The sequence below is a fragment of the Calonectris borealis genome, chromosome 5 (assembly GCF_964195595.1).
Source record: "Calonectris borealis chromosome 5, bCalBor7.hap1.2, whole genome shotgun sequence".
In the NCBI taxonomy this organism is placed as follows: domain Eukaryota; kingdom Metazoa; phylum Chordata; class Aves; order Procellariiformes; family Procellariidae; genus Calonectris; species Calonectris borealis.
The window spans coordinates 14,424,991-14,439,810 of NC_134316.1; the positions used below are offsets into that span (position 1 = coordinate 14,424,991).

General features: G+C 36.4%; 1 protein-coding gene across 7 annotated transcripts in view; it reads right to left on the reverse strand.

Moving 5' to 3' along the window:
* The window catches only part of EML1 (EMAP like 1), a 131,535-nt gene that overhangs the window by 44,903 nt on the left and 71,812 nt on the right, over positions 1 to 14,820 (reverse strand). For 5 of the 7 annotated variants that reach the window (XM_075151104.1, XM_075151105.1, XM_075151102.1 and 2 more), the window contains exons 2-3: positions 12,461 to 12,643; positions 6,840 to 6,972 (exon numbers count right to left, since the gene is read on the reverse strand). In XM_075151104.1, the coding sequence (XP_075007205.1) occupies positions 6,840 to 6,972; positions 12,461 to 12,643 (316 nt within the window). Of the gene's footprint in view, positions 1 to 1,177; positions 1,747 to 4,190; positions 4,197 to 6,839; positions 6,973 to 12,460; positions 12,644 to 14,820 lie in introns of those variants that run through there. The other 2 variants (XM_075151110.1, XM_075151106.1) reach the window with 2 other exon arrangements.

The following is a 14,820-nucleotide window of genomic DNA, read 5'->3' on the forward strand; positions in this document are numbered from 1 at the left end:
AACTGTTCTCCCTGAATCTCCTATCATCCAATTTAATACTACTCCAGTTAAAAAAATAAAGCCTTGATACTGAAAATTTTTACTCCACATAAAATATCTTTATTAGCATGAGTCCTTCCACTACTTTACACACAGTGCTTCCAAAAACATCCTCTCTGTGTGATTCTGCAGGATCAAACCTTTATTTTGGCATCTTTTGCTGGTTAAGGAAAAGAAGAGGCAATATCAGCCTACACTGAAATTACATTAAGGAAATCACCAAATTATACTAATGTTAGAAAAAAAATGTAAGTTACAGAAGCAATTTTAAACTAATTTTAACGTTGCTTGGGGTTTTATTTTTATAGCTATCAACATTCAAAAGATGAACTGGTGGATTAAAAATGAATGGGTGGGACTAAAGCTTAAAAGTGTAATGCTATCTTCATTCTGAATAATGAAGTCTCATATCAGTATAAAAACTACTTTTACCACAGGAACAAAGTTCTTTTAAACTCTTTTGGCTGATGTCCATTACTGCTTAAATTAATTAGCAATGCTATTTTCTGACAAATTTTATTTTAAACTTTCAACAACAACAAAAAAAGCCCAGTGAGAAGTATTAGCAGGTGGTTGGAAAAGAGGATTATAAATCCATTATATTAACTCAGTTTTGGCATATACACATTTTGGTAGCTATAGTGTTAAACACCAGTGATTATATCCATGGCTACAGCGGATACACTGTCACCTGAGGAGGAATTTAAAATGATAGAAAATACTCTTAACTTACAGGTTTGTAAAAGTACAACTGGATTCCAGAATTTGGCTTCCACATTAGTGATATGAAAGGAGAGCATTTTAAATTGTTTAAAACGATAACATCTGGTAACACAATTTTTAACTTGTTTAAGACAGCAATGTGGTCTAATGAAACACCCCTATAATATAAATTATGTTAGCATGAGATAATGCAGATACCACAACTGAAGTTGTTATTATCCAAGTTTTGCAATGTATTTATCAATGATGAGAAAGTTTTAAACACATACTTCTGAAAATGTTAACAATGGGAATAATAATTACAGTTCAACCATGTCAATGCTTGTACTAAAACAGCCACTTTCTATGCATTGAACCGAAACAGAAAGGAAAAACAACTGAGCTTCAACACTACAAAGCCATAAGGATCCCTCACCTTAGAGCAGGCTTTTTCAGTTTGCATGCATTGAGAAGATTCACAGACCTGCTTAATCCAGATTGAGAGGTGCGTAAACAAAGCAGAATAAAAAGTGAATGCAACGATAAAATGTGGAAACAAGACATTTAAAACAAACTTACATTAAAAGACATAATTGCATGCTTTCAAGATATGAAGTCACGTGCAAGAGTAAACAACACAGTGCTTATTGACTCAGTTAGATGTTTGATCATTTCAAACCATACATTTAAGAACACCAATGTATCTTTGAATGACAAAATCTCAGCAATGCTCCAATACACTGACCATTTCTAAAGCGACTCAAAAAAAAAAAAATCAGAGGCTGAAGAAACAAGACAGATGATCCAGCTAGAAGACAAAGACTATTAAAAAAGCAACATTAAAGACAAGAAAATAAATCCTCATATATACATACATATACCACTGCATAGCATGAATGTTTCAGATGGTTGCATTACGGAATTGTGGTGAACAAATCTGGCCAAAATTAAAAAATATATATATTTAATCACTAAAACTTGGCTGGGGTGGGGGGAAATAAAAGCTTTTCAAGAAAATAAATTAAAAAATAGTGCATAATGCTCTTAGACAGTAACTGATGATACTCATAATATTTTGAAACTTGTCTAGCACTCTTTCTGACCCTCATTTAAATCAATTAGAATAAATTCAAGAATAACATATGACTTTAATTTCATTATGCCTTTGAGGAAAATGGACTAATAACTTTAATTGTTAGAGATATAGTGAAGTGGCATAATAGTTTTGCCACTCGAAGTTCAATGGAGAGGGATTTTTCTTTTTTGATTTACATTCGGTTTATTTTAAAACATTTTCTTTGAGAGTCAACTGTTAAATAGAAGACTTAATTGAAGGTTCGATACAGAGTTTGTGTGTGTGCCAGTTACAAACTATCACTGCCCCCAGAAGAGAACACAGAACATTAATTCCAGGCGACTGAACAATTTCCTAGGGGCCATGTGTTTAGACTTTAGGCGAACAGGAATTTATCATATTAAAGTATTTCATTCTCCCTACAAACAAAGCTCTTTATGTTTTCTTTGTTCCAGCTTCTTCCTTTTGATCTCCATTGTCAGAGTTTTGCAGCATTGTAATACTTTACAATCTGCTGTGGGAGAAAGAATAACTGATTGTCTCCTTTTGAAAGGCAAAGTATGTGCTAGCCGGCAGCCTGCAGCAGCATCCCTGCTGGGAAAGGTACCGTCTGCATTCTCCTCCCTTACATTTTTTTTTTCCTTTCCCCCCCCCTCAACTCTTGGAAACAAAGCTATCCTAGATGAGTCACAAAACCCTAGATTTTAATAGGGAACACAAAACATTACTACTGTGTGCTGGCCAAATTCCAAAGACAAATTTAGTGTTAAGCAGAGAACTTCAAGCCACGTTACGTCTGAAAGGAAGTGTGCAGGGGGAAGGGAAAGTTCTGCTCACGACACACTAAACTCAATCAGAATGAAAATTTCAAATAATTATTCTATGTACAAAGTTCAGAAGAAAAATATGGCAGCATTTTAAAACCTGGTACTCGAAATAGCTTCTACACCTCTACAGCATAAAAGTAGTAAATATATTAACTTTAAAATCAAACCCTCTGAGCAAAGGCTTTTTGCGAAGACATCTTTGAAGCACTTTTCAAAGGCAGGCAATTCCTTATTATCCAGCCCATCGCTGGACATCCAATCCAATCCCTTCAGCTCTACATTAGCCGGCATGCACCTGGAAGCCGCCCAGCCATGTTCACGTGGCACCCCATCACCTGAGCACGGCAGCGCCTTTGGTGCTGGACCAGAATTTTTGGTCTCAGTATCACCAGCATCGTCAGGTTTTCTGCATTGTATTAGCACCATGTATTTTTATAATCCAATTGACCTGTGTTTTGTATTTGTGCTTTTGCTCTATTCAGGTTATTTCATTCCTTCCTTAACTAGGATAACTGGGTGTTGACTATATGAGATCTGAACACTGAAGGGGGGTTTGGTGCCCTCAATTCTAATTGAAGTCAGAGTCAGTTGAGGTTACTCAACGCTTTGCAAGATCTGGATCTAATTATCACATTAGGCCCTATGACAACCTACTGATATCCAGAGATACACGTTTTACATATGGAAAACCAATATGCATAAAGGTTAAATGATTTGCATAAGGTCATTGACAGAATATGTGGCAGAACTCAAATAAAAGCCTGCTAGTTCCACCCTTTCAGCCTCGAGCCTTTTTTATTACCTCCAATTTTATATTCCTGCCAGAAGAAGTCATTTCCATTTCAAATATTAAATGGGAAATCAGAAAATGTAGTGAACTCTGAACCACATCTCCTTGGTAATCCAGCAAGGCAGATAAGCCGCGTACCAACCTGTGGGTTCAAATGAGTTAACCAACATATTTAAATACAGCTATTGTATGAAATGAGATTGTGTCTGCAGACATATCAATACGTACATCTATTTCTAAGCAGTGGAATGTATGGATGCACACTTGGTCCCCACTGAGATTATTTGCATGTATTTATATAAATATGCAAGACATACTGTTTCAAGGGACAGACTGATGTAATTTCAACTGGGTATCACACACTTCCTAACCCAAATTGTGAAAGTAGCAGAGAATGGAAGAATGAAAAGTTAGTTATTTGTTATCCACCTTTTCATAACTGTGTTCAGTGAAACACTTGGGAGGGACTTGATTAACCTGGATGTTTGCCTCTTTTGAAGTTAAGGTCATAGGCCAGAAAAAAAATTGAAGATTATATTTTTCTAGTATAGTAATCCTAGCAGATATTTGTAATTCACAACAGCAGACCAGAGGTTTAAAAGAAGACTCAGAAAAACTACGATTTTTTCTTTCTCTTTTTTTTTACTTCCACTTTTCAAATTTTACTTTTTCACATTTTGAAAAAATTCAGATTTTTCAGTTCTGCACCTATACTATATAAGAAAAGTATTAAAAGTATCCAAGCTGAAATTAACACTTAATTCTATTTAGAGCTGCTATGCCAAATTACCATATTTTGGGCTAAAGAATACCTACATGATGTGAAGTAGTAGTAGTTTTAGAATCAGTTTATATGAAAAGAGCACTATAAAACCATGACAAAAATCATAACTAAAAAAATTATTAAAAATTACACATCATCTATAAACTGTTCAACACTGAGTGAAGCTTCTTAACACAAATAAACAAGTCCTATCTCTTAAAAAAAGAAAGCTATTTGATCTTGCTGCTATATTTCCATTACTGTTTTATGCATAAATATATACAGTTCCTGAATGTAAATGGGTCCATTTTAATATAAAGTATGAATGAATGAATTTATACTAATGAGTTCATAATGAATTCATCTACTTGACTATTTGCAAGTAAGCTACTTGGAACACTTAATACATCATCCTTAAATATTGAGTATTTGGAGCATGATTTACTATAAAAACATGAAATCTTAGCAGTTATTTTAAGGTTCATTATCAAAAGCTACTAAAAGTAGAGACTAATTTACCAAAAAAAGTTTTGTACAGTAATTAATTGGTGAGGTCCTTACCATTCCATACTCTTTATTTTGAAGTATATTTATAGGCAAGGCACAGAAATATACATTAATATAATTTCATAAAAAATAAAATTTGCGTATTAAGTACAATCAATACAGAATTTTAGAGCATTTGAAGGGAACAGGAATTCCACAACACCTGCACTTAAAACTGCTTTTTTCAGGACATGGAATAACCCCGCTCTCCTAAGCATTCTTAATAAGTGTCCATCTATTTCAGCAGAACTGCCCATGTGTATTTTTTCTTTTCCAAACTGAATATACATTTTCATACCGCATATTTAAAGCGCCTTCAGTCTAGTCTCTTTAGCAAAGAGAAGGGATAAAGCATAATAAAAGGACATTAAATCCTTAACCTGTGGAAGACTTTCTCATACAGGAATCAAGACAGTCCAAAAATGCTCCCTAAGGATGCTCCTTAAGGACCTTCCTGCTAGCGCTCAGGGTATCCAGACTGCAGATGGGTCAGGTGGAAGGGCTACAGGGTGTCACTTATCTACAGGGATCCTGAGCTAGGATAATGCCTACAGGCTGCAGGCAATACCTGATGGACCCGAATTACGCAAAGGACTCTCAGAATCGAGAAAGCACAAGTATGATCTTGACCTGCATCTCCTCTACCCTGCTCTGGGGCAGAAAGTCCTACGCCGAACCTTAGAGATGGAGTGTAGAGACTCAGGAATCACACCCTCCCCACAAGTGAAGCGTGCCAATGCTTGTGCTCTCTCATGTGTTTTATAATTACTACTTGAAACTTTATTAGTGAGAATGAAATTACAAGAATTATTAAGACAAAATAATTTCTAAAGAACAAAATTTCTTTAAAAATTCAGCATATACAAAATAGTACTCCTTTTTAAACACTAATAAATTTTCTTTTTTAAAAGGCATGTTCTTTCACCCATTTTCAAAATTTTGATAACATTTTATACATATTTGCCTTCCTTCTCTTACCTTAAGGGCTGATTCAGGCCAACCTGCCAAAACCTACAGCTAGAGCGAGCCCCAGTTCATAGGAGCTCACAGGAGTTCATTTGTGTGACACAAATAAATATGGTATTTTCCAATTTTAATAGGACACAGCATAGCTCCTCTCTTCTCTAGAATAACAAAACCTGGAGTTTCCTGGAAAATCAGTCCCCTTCAACACAGTAACAAAGAGAGGCATATCCTTAGTCACCATCTCCCCTTTAAGGAAAAATTCTCCTTACAAAAGAGACCTCAGATCTTAGCAGGTTAACGCTCTCATCTCCACAACTTGCCCTCCTCAGAGTCAACAGCATCATCACTACAAAAACTGAGGATGACACACAACAAAAGAAATGTAAAAAAAACCCCACCCCACATTACTGTCTTTTACAGGCAAACCGTACAGCAGATTAGCACCACAATCACTGTCACATGTAACTTGAACTTGCTGCACCCGATCCATTGCGTTCCATATAACCTAGATGTATAAAACATGTAGCCGACTTAAAAAACCCCTACACACACACAAAGCAAATTGAGACAGAACAGTAATTTTTGAAAGGACTTAAATACATGCTAACGGTAAGATATCTAAAGATGGATATTTTCATTTGCATAATGTGCTAGGCATAGAATTTTCCTCCTCCCTGAGACGTTTCTAACATTGCACATGCAGTTTCTATAATAATTTTTAGTGAGAGAAAACCACCAAAGGTAACATACTGATTTGTAATGATAGCACAGTTTCTCTGCAGACTATATATTTTCTACTAGCTACTAAAAGAATCCTTGCTCTACTTTTCATGTTATGCAACAGCACAGTAGAAATGTTTTATTCTCTATATGCTACCCTGCAGTAGCAAGAAAATAACACAAACTAGTAGACCAAGCATTGTGCATTCTTTCAAAATTCATGGTAATAACCTTAATTCTAATTAGACCAAATAAGTTTAAAGCCTCTTAGAATGAAATCCATCTCTCCTTTTCTTTCTGAACTATTTAGACCATTGCTTTGCAAGTAAGAAAAACTATGTATCTAGAAGCTTAAAAGACGAGATACACTATTTTCTCAATTTAATGATTATGTTTCTGATAGATGTGTACCTTTTTGCTGCTGGTGATACAGTTTCCTTTCTGGTTCCTGATGGGGAAGGTAAAGAGCCACTTGGTTTCTTTGGTAACACAGTCCCATTATTAACAGTAGTCCTTAAAGGCAGGGTTTGTACCAGCGGTCTTGCTGTAAAAGAAGCAGAAGATGAAATAATTGGTTTAATTTTCTTTTTTTTTTTTTCCCCCCAGCAAACAACGTAAGAATATTTAAAAATATATGTGTAGTAGGCCATTTTTGCTTCACTATTGCCAAATTCATCATAGATGAGGGTTTTAACAAGGAGAAATTTTTTGATTTTTATTACTTATATCAAGCAAGTCATCTGCATATGGCTTTAGCACACAATTCTATAACCTGTCTCATCGGTAAAACTCTGTTCCAGCTCAAGGAGCTTACTGGTAAGTGCAAAGGTAGCTGTTGCCACCAAAAACAATCCTGCTCTCTTAAAAGAGCGTCAGTCTCTTGCCCACTTGGAGAGCTTTCAGAACAGTGCAAGAAATGAAGTCAGGCTGCCACCCCAGAAACTCCTGCTCTTTATCCCTCAATGTTCTTGCAGGTTTTCCACAAGTAAATGATCTATTAAGAAATCCTTATTCCCTGAAAAAATCCCTTCTTTTAAAGAATGTGAGCTTATGTTTGACAAAACGTAATTTTACCCTTTAGTCATAAAAAGCAATTGAAATCAGCAAAACAGTGGACTTAATGAGCTGATATTATCCACCTTTGTTCTTCTGATCAAATGTTGGCTCAAAAAAAATTATATACATGTCATACCTGTAATCAATATTAGAAAAGTTCCATCAAGTACGTTAGAAATTAGTTGCAAAAACAAACAGTGGTTAAAACTGCAAGCAATGAGTACAAACATGAAAACTACAGTGGACCATACCCTGAAAACACAGACACAAACACAACTAGTGCTCTCCCTACAGCAGAGAAGAAAGCTGTACACTCAAGTACATCACTTGACAGAACTTCATATCACAAGCCGGCTTTGTAAAGATGCCAAAAGTCTCTGAACGAAAAGTGGGTTCTGAGAAACAACTCCTGAGAGAAGGCAGCACTCACAAGTCACTTAAGGGACACAAGATAAAATTTCACTGAACTTGGAGAGCATTGCAGAGAGAATACCTATGAAATGTTCTTCAAAAAAAGACTGCTGAGGATAAATAATCTAAAAAGCAAAAATTAAAAAAATCTAAAAATTAACAATTGTATACAGTCCTAGGTTATATTATGATAACATCTTATTGTAGCACTGACGGCAAGCATTTATTGACTTGTTCACCTGAAGTTTTCATATATTGAACAACAGAAGATAAACGTGAAAGCCTGTGCCCCGAGATTAGCTCAGTAAATATGGTCTACTCAGGAATGCAAGTTTCAAGAGAAACTGTGTCTTGAAACCTTGTTAAAACATATACTTGTTTGTCATGTATTCATCATTTATTTGTTCAGAGGGGAGAAGTTTAGAAAACAAACCATAAGGAAATATTGAAGGAATAAAGCTTATTGGGCTTAGAAGACTGAAGGATGACATGAAAACAAGTCAACAAAGAAAAGAAATAAGAAAATTTTATCCATGCTCACTGAGGATCAGAGAGCCTATAACTGCAGAAGACTGATAGGGTGAGACAGTATCACTCTTCCTGAGGACAGGAAGAGCGAGGGTCTCTGATTTTACAGGAAACTTTAAGGCAAGGCTAAACAAGACTTAAAGGAATTCATGGTGCCTTCCAGCCCTGACTTCCATGATCTATTTTAACAGACTAGTGCTGTCTTTAGAGCTTATACAAAACACCTAAAACTTACTGTACTTTGGCTTCTCGTTCTTCTCTTTATTTATTACTTCTTTTAATTAAGGGATTCAGATATCATGATCCTATTTACTTCTACAGTATTCATTCTTCCAAATTAAATTCCTTCTACAGTTTCATGCTGGATGCTTTACTGCTTGTTTCCTGACTAAGTGCTGCAACGCTGTAATTAATCTGTATGTATAAAACTGATTCTGCTGCATATTACAGAAGCATAGATAGCTACACTAGACCAGCTGTAGGCTTGTTTCCTGATAAGATTTCTGTAGCTCACAAAAGTTTAATGAGGCTTTGAGATCATGAATTAGAACAAAAAACAAAGTTAAATAAACAAATTAATAAACTATTTTCCTTCGTTATAGTTACATAAAAAATGCCTATTAAAAAGTAGCTGGAGTGAACTAGCTGGAGTCTGTTTACTCTGCTCACGTTATGAAATCGAAACTAGCAGCAGCCAGGAATAAACCCTGCAACCTTTAACAGAGGTTTTGCTTCAAATCCAGTGCCAATCCAGAACACACACTTCTGGAGCTGGAAATTTAAAGATCCAGCCCCATGATCAGCTAGCGTAGAAAGCAACATCACGAAACTCTTAACATGCACACAGAAAAACTATACACTATTCAATTAATCCACTATTTACTCTGGAGCTATTTGGTTTTACTTACAACAGCTATTTCACACCAGTGGTAACTGACATAACAGTCAAACAACCCCAAACATGTCATTGCTGTTAGAAGTCAGTAACTCAAACACATTGGTATTATTGCTTTGTCAGTAAGGTTTATTTTGGAAGTTCTGTTGCTTCAGGGTCTTACCTGTGGTAGCAGGACTGACATGTTTATCAGCCTCAGCAGCAGCTTTTTTAGTTATACTCTCATCTATGGATTAATAGGGCTGTTAAGTTTACAAACAAACCGATAATTGCAAAAGGAAAGAAAAACAAACACAAGTAAAACAAAGGCAGGAAGCCATACTGAACTCCACCAAGTAGCTGAATTAAATAAGGAAGGGGGAAAAAAAAGCCCCGAACAAAAACCCAAAACACCATTAGTGAAGGAGCTCCACAAATGGACAAGATAAGCAGTTCATATTCCATGATGTACACTGCTTTTAAGCTGCCTAGCTCAAGCCTAGAACAAGAACACACACAAAGACTGAAAACAAGCTCAAGCTTTTCTCCGTTATAGGTTTGAAAGCCTGAAGTTTGAAATCTTTAAACCAATTTTAAATCTGATGTACTCAGAAAATGTCATCTTCTGTCCCATGAAGCTTCTTGTTCCAGACTTTAAATAGCACACTGAGGATCCTGTTTTCCAAAGGCACGAAGCTCCCCCCGAGGTTTTACACACACGCTTTTAATCCTGATCTACTTCATCTATAGATCAAATGAAAGAAGCAGCATACAATATGCTTCAAAACCCGGTTTGCCTGGATGAGATTTCCATGACACTTTGTGAGCTCAAATGCCACTTTTTACAATTCTAAATGTGGAATTTGTCATTAAACCATCAACGGAAAGAAAATGGATCAAGTCCCATGCAGCCCAAGTGGCAAAACCCAAGAAGCCACGGCTCCAGTTTCACCCATGTCTAAGCAAACCCCTCTCCTAACAGTCTCCATCACGAGCCTCCGTAATGCTATTCCGATACTGAAATTCATCTTACTCTTATGCTAAGTAATTGCATGCAGTCCATTACAAAGTAGTTGTGCCTACTACAGGAAAAACAGGCCATCATGTGAAATGTATCATATTTGACAAAACTGCTGGAAGAAACTAACGATCAGGATACTTCAGATTCTGTTCTATGTTCCAGAGTACATTTAATAAGGCTGACCATACACTAATGATACAACTGATATATAGTAAAATTAGAAGTTCTTTACATAAATTATTACAGTAGCAATTATTTCCAGAAATTAGTTGTATTTAGTTGGCAATTATCAGGACTCACTTCAGTAATTTGTAATGGATGAGCAATTGCCTTTGTAGTCCTCCATTTGCATTATCACAGTAAAACCTCTTATGCTGTCATTTCACACACACATTAAGAAGTATTCATGTCATATACACATTTTAAAAACAAACAAAAAAAAACCCACCCAAAAAAACCCCAACAAACAGCCACAGAAGGCAGAAGGATAGGCTTACAGCAGCTTTTCTTCAATGTACATTGAACTATGGCTTTAGCGATCTGCCACGACCAAGAAAGCATCTCCTGATTTAGAGTTCAACTCTGCTCACAGAATCCATAGAAATCTGGTCTGCATTTTGCTAAGTGAAGCCAGCAGGCAAGAAGAACTGATTTGGTTACAACTCAGTAGTAATTACGAGGCCTTATTTTCTCCACACATCAGATAATATCTATTTTACAGGCAACATAAAGCCTCTTAACCCGTTGTACAACCAGATTTGGTGGAACATTTTGTCACAGTGGAGGCTATCTTTAGTAACATTTACCTTATCTGATTTTTTTTTTTTTTTTTTTTTTGCAATCAGACAAAGACAAAATGAGGAGAATATAACAGAAAGGGAAGAGAACAGGAAAACAAGATCACAGACTTTTTTACTGTGTATTCTGTCCAACAACTAGTATGATATACAATCAACTAATCTGGCTCTGTAATTTGTCTCCAGACACAAAACATTATAACAAACACAACATCTCAGTTCAGCAAATCAATTCAGTAGTTTCTTACCTATTCTGTTAAATCAATGCCTAAAAGTAAATATCTGTCACAAAGTCACAAATATATAACTGAGATGAAAGGAAGTCCTAATTTCCAGCTGGGAAAATTATGAATCCATAATTACAATCATACTTCTGATGTGAATTTTTAATTTATATTAATACATACCAGGACCCCAAAAGAAACTATTTCTCAATTTAGACAACAGAGAGCCTGTGAAGTCAGCCATACTTTCTTTCCACATCTAGGTTGCCACCACTCTTACTCCTAGAACTACCCAAAAATAGCTTGTGCATTTCTGCTAAGCCACACATAGGCAGTCACCGAGGCTTTTGCAGCCTCATAGACTACAGTAAATCACACCGGTTGGGTTCTAATAAACCTTTACTACCGCAAAGCGCTGGATGTTCAACTCCAGCTTTTCTGATTTGTGTACAAACCCATTCTTGCAGAGCAGGAACCCAGAGAGAGGACGCTGCAGCACATGGGCACAGCACAGCATACTGCCGAGTGGCAACGCCTGTCCCACCTGCCACCTCGCTGGCTCTGGAGCTGCTGCGCTGGGACGGGGTCAGGCTCCCACCGCAGCTCTGAGCAGCTGGTGGTGTACCAGCTCCTCGGCCATGTCACCTCTGCGCTGGCTCAGAGCTGTCTTTGGCTATGCCTGCACCATCCAAAGACCCTTTAGACATTTTTAATTAAATGAAAATTACATTTTACTTCAATTTAATTAATGTTTTCTATCAGAAAAAAACAACTTCTGTGGTTTCACCCATAGAAGACGATACATTCCCCAAAGAGTTTATAAAATAATCTTAATCAAAAGTCAGGAAGTGGTAGCCATGGTTAAACATAGGGAGTGGATTAAGCAGCAGGAACATGGAAATGTTTCACTGGTTCATGGGAACTTCAGAAGGCTCATAGATTTAACCACCTGGATTTTTATGTGTTCTCTTTAACAGGTTAAATTTCAAAATTATTTTTTTCTTTAGTTTGATTTGTTGATTTTGAGCATTTCAAAGATCTAAAGAATAACCTATTTTAATACATATAAATTGCACTCATTGAATCGCACTACCTATTTTAGATATATCTGAAATGCAAACCTTTGGTAGGTCCTTTCTTGTTCTGCATGGCCTGCTGTTCCTCTGTAATATTCAAGCGTCGAACCACATCAGCAAGGGCAGATTTGAGCAGCTGGATGTCATCTTCCTGCATCTGGACACGTTGCTCCAGAGACGCAATGCGATCCGTTACCTCCATACTGCTTGCAGCAGAGGCACTGTCATCTAAGTAAAACAGCACAAAAAGATGCATTATCAACAATGTGTAACCATCAAGGAATACTTTATATAACTGGCTGCAGGTAAAAACAAGGTTTTTCTCAGACCTGATGACCTCTTGAGGAAGTTTTTAAGTCACCAAAAGGAAGAGATGGAAATTAAAAAAAAAAAAAAAAAAAAAAAGATGAGTACTTAAGTAAGATGTGATAATGAGGTCGGCTTCAGGGCTACTTAGTGTTAATTGGGCCCCACTGTCAATTATCTACATGTCTGAACTGGAGCGATCAACCATCACCCTTCACTGTTCTGCTCAACACAACATTCTGGCACTGGCAGTCATTCAGGTAGAGCGCTATACTTTCTGATATGCTACACACCCTTCCAGATTTTTCTTTCTCAAATATGTGAGAGAATGTATACATTGCACATATATAAGCAACAGACAGGCTTACACTTTTTCAAGTTATCGTCCACAGACTGGAGGATAGGTATTAACCCCATCTGCTAACTCCTAATTTATACCAGCAGCTTTATGAGAACATTCCCTCTGACTGAAATAGAAACATGAAATAAAGTCAGAATTACTCAGTAATTGTACTCTTAGCCTGCAAATTCTTAAAAGGGTCATTACTTTGCATATAATTCACCCATTATTTGGAAATAATCCACAGAAGCTTAAAGCCTGCAACTCCCTGATGAGGACTACGCATTCTTTCCACCCAAAACTAGTAATAAGAATATTTTTCCTAAATGAGCACTTTCGTTCCACTGCAGTTCCTATCACATAGAAGCATTGTAATTTCTTACAATATTAAGTTAGGAAAAAGAAGAAGAAAGGAAGACACAAGCAATGCCAAAGATGTCAAAGTCAGTATCTATTAGGGAAAAAAAAACGTGCAGTTTTTAAAGACAATTGCAAGGTTTTATTTAACTAGGTGGATTTGAAACCTAAAAAAAAAGTTGGATATTAACTTACGGGATCATTTTAAGTAATGTTAGTCAAGTGATGATTGGATTATAGCTTTCATTTGAAGACTTAGTAAGTTATACTTTAGCAAAAATGCATATTTATTCTACCATCTACAATCATAATTGACTTCTCCCTCATTCCTAACACAAGTCCACAGCACATATTTCTTCTGTTAAAGCCAATCTCTCTTTGTGAAGAAGCTGGTATTTGTTTTCATTTCTTGTGTACTTAATTTTCCTCCATTCCAAACCAGAGTCTTCCACTTCTTTTGTGCAAGGGCAAAAAATGAAAGTTAAATGGTTTGTGCATAATAATAACTGGTGTTGAATTTTAAAACAAAGTAAGTGTTTAAAATAGGAAAACAACAGCTTCTGAGTACATTTAAAAGCACATCCAAAAATACATACATACAAACTTTTAATCAGAAGGGTCTGGGGAAAAATTGCATTTAAAATTAAAAAAAAAAAAAAATCTATTCATCTCCAAACCACCCCAACACAAATTGTTTTTGAAATCTGTTCGTAAACTGCCTTTTGGCTTCCTTACCCCTCGCACCCCCAACAGCTAGCTGTGGTTACCAAAAGCTGGATTAGAAGCAACTCAGAAACAAAGACTGTAACAATATTGACAGTCCATAAATAGCTACAGGCTAATATAGTTTCAATGGCTTGTTAATTCTGTTATAGGATTTTCAGAGCATATTTAAAATATCAACAGTAGGATATTATTAGGCTGAACATAGTGGTAATGCAAGTACCCAGTTCTAAGCAAACTAAATCAGAACTCAAGTTCCTGAAAAATGCTGAAAAACTTTCCCCATGAGAAAGCTTTCCAAACTTTGGCCAAATCAGACTTCTGCTCAGCCCAGGACTCTGCAGCTGTTACAGGTAATTAATCCCCAAACTCAGATTAGCAGCCATGCTGGCAGCAGTATGAGCTGCCTGCAGAACTTAACCTTTCCTTGTACAAACAAAAGGCCCACGCTGCTTTAATGACTTTACACTTCAACTCAGCTGGAAATAACATGGATTAGCATACTGGACAATAGGCAACCAAATCAAAAGCTTGATTTAACCAATACAAGCCAAATTCAAACTTTGGCCATTCTGCCAAACTCAATACAGCACGGCATCTGAATTCAGTCAACAAAAAATAGCCAGTTCCCAAATTCAGGGCAGAGAAGGGAACCCAGGGAGAAACTTGTTGGTGTTAA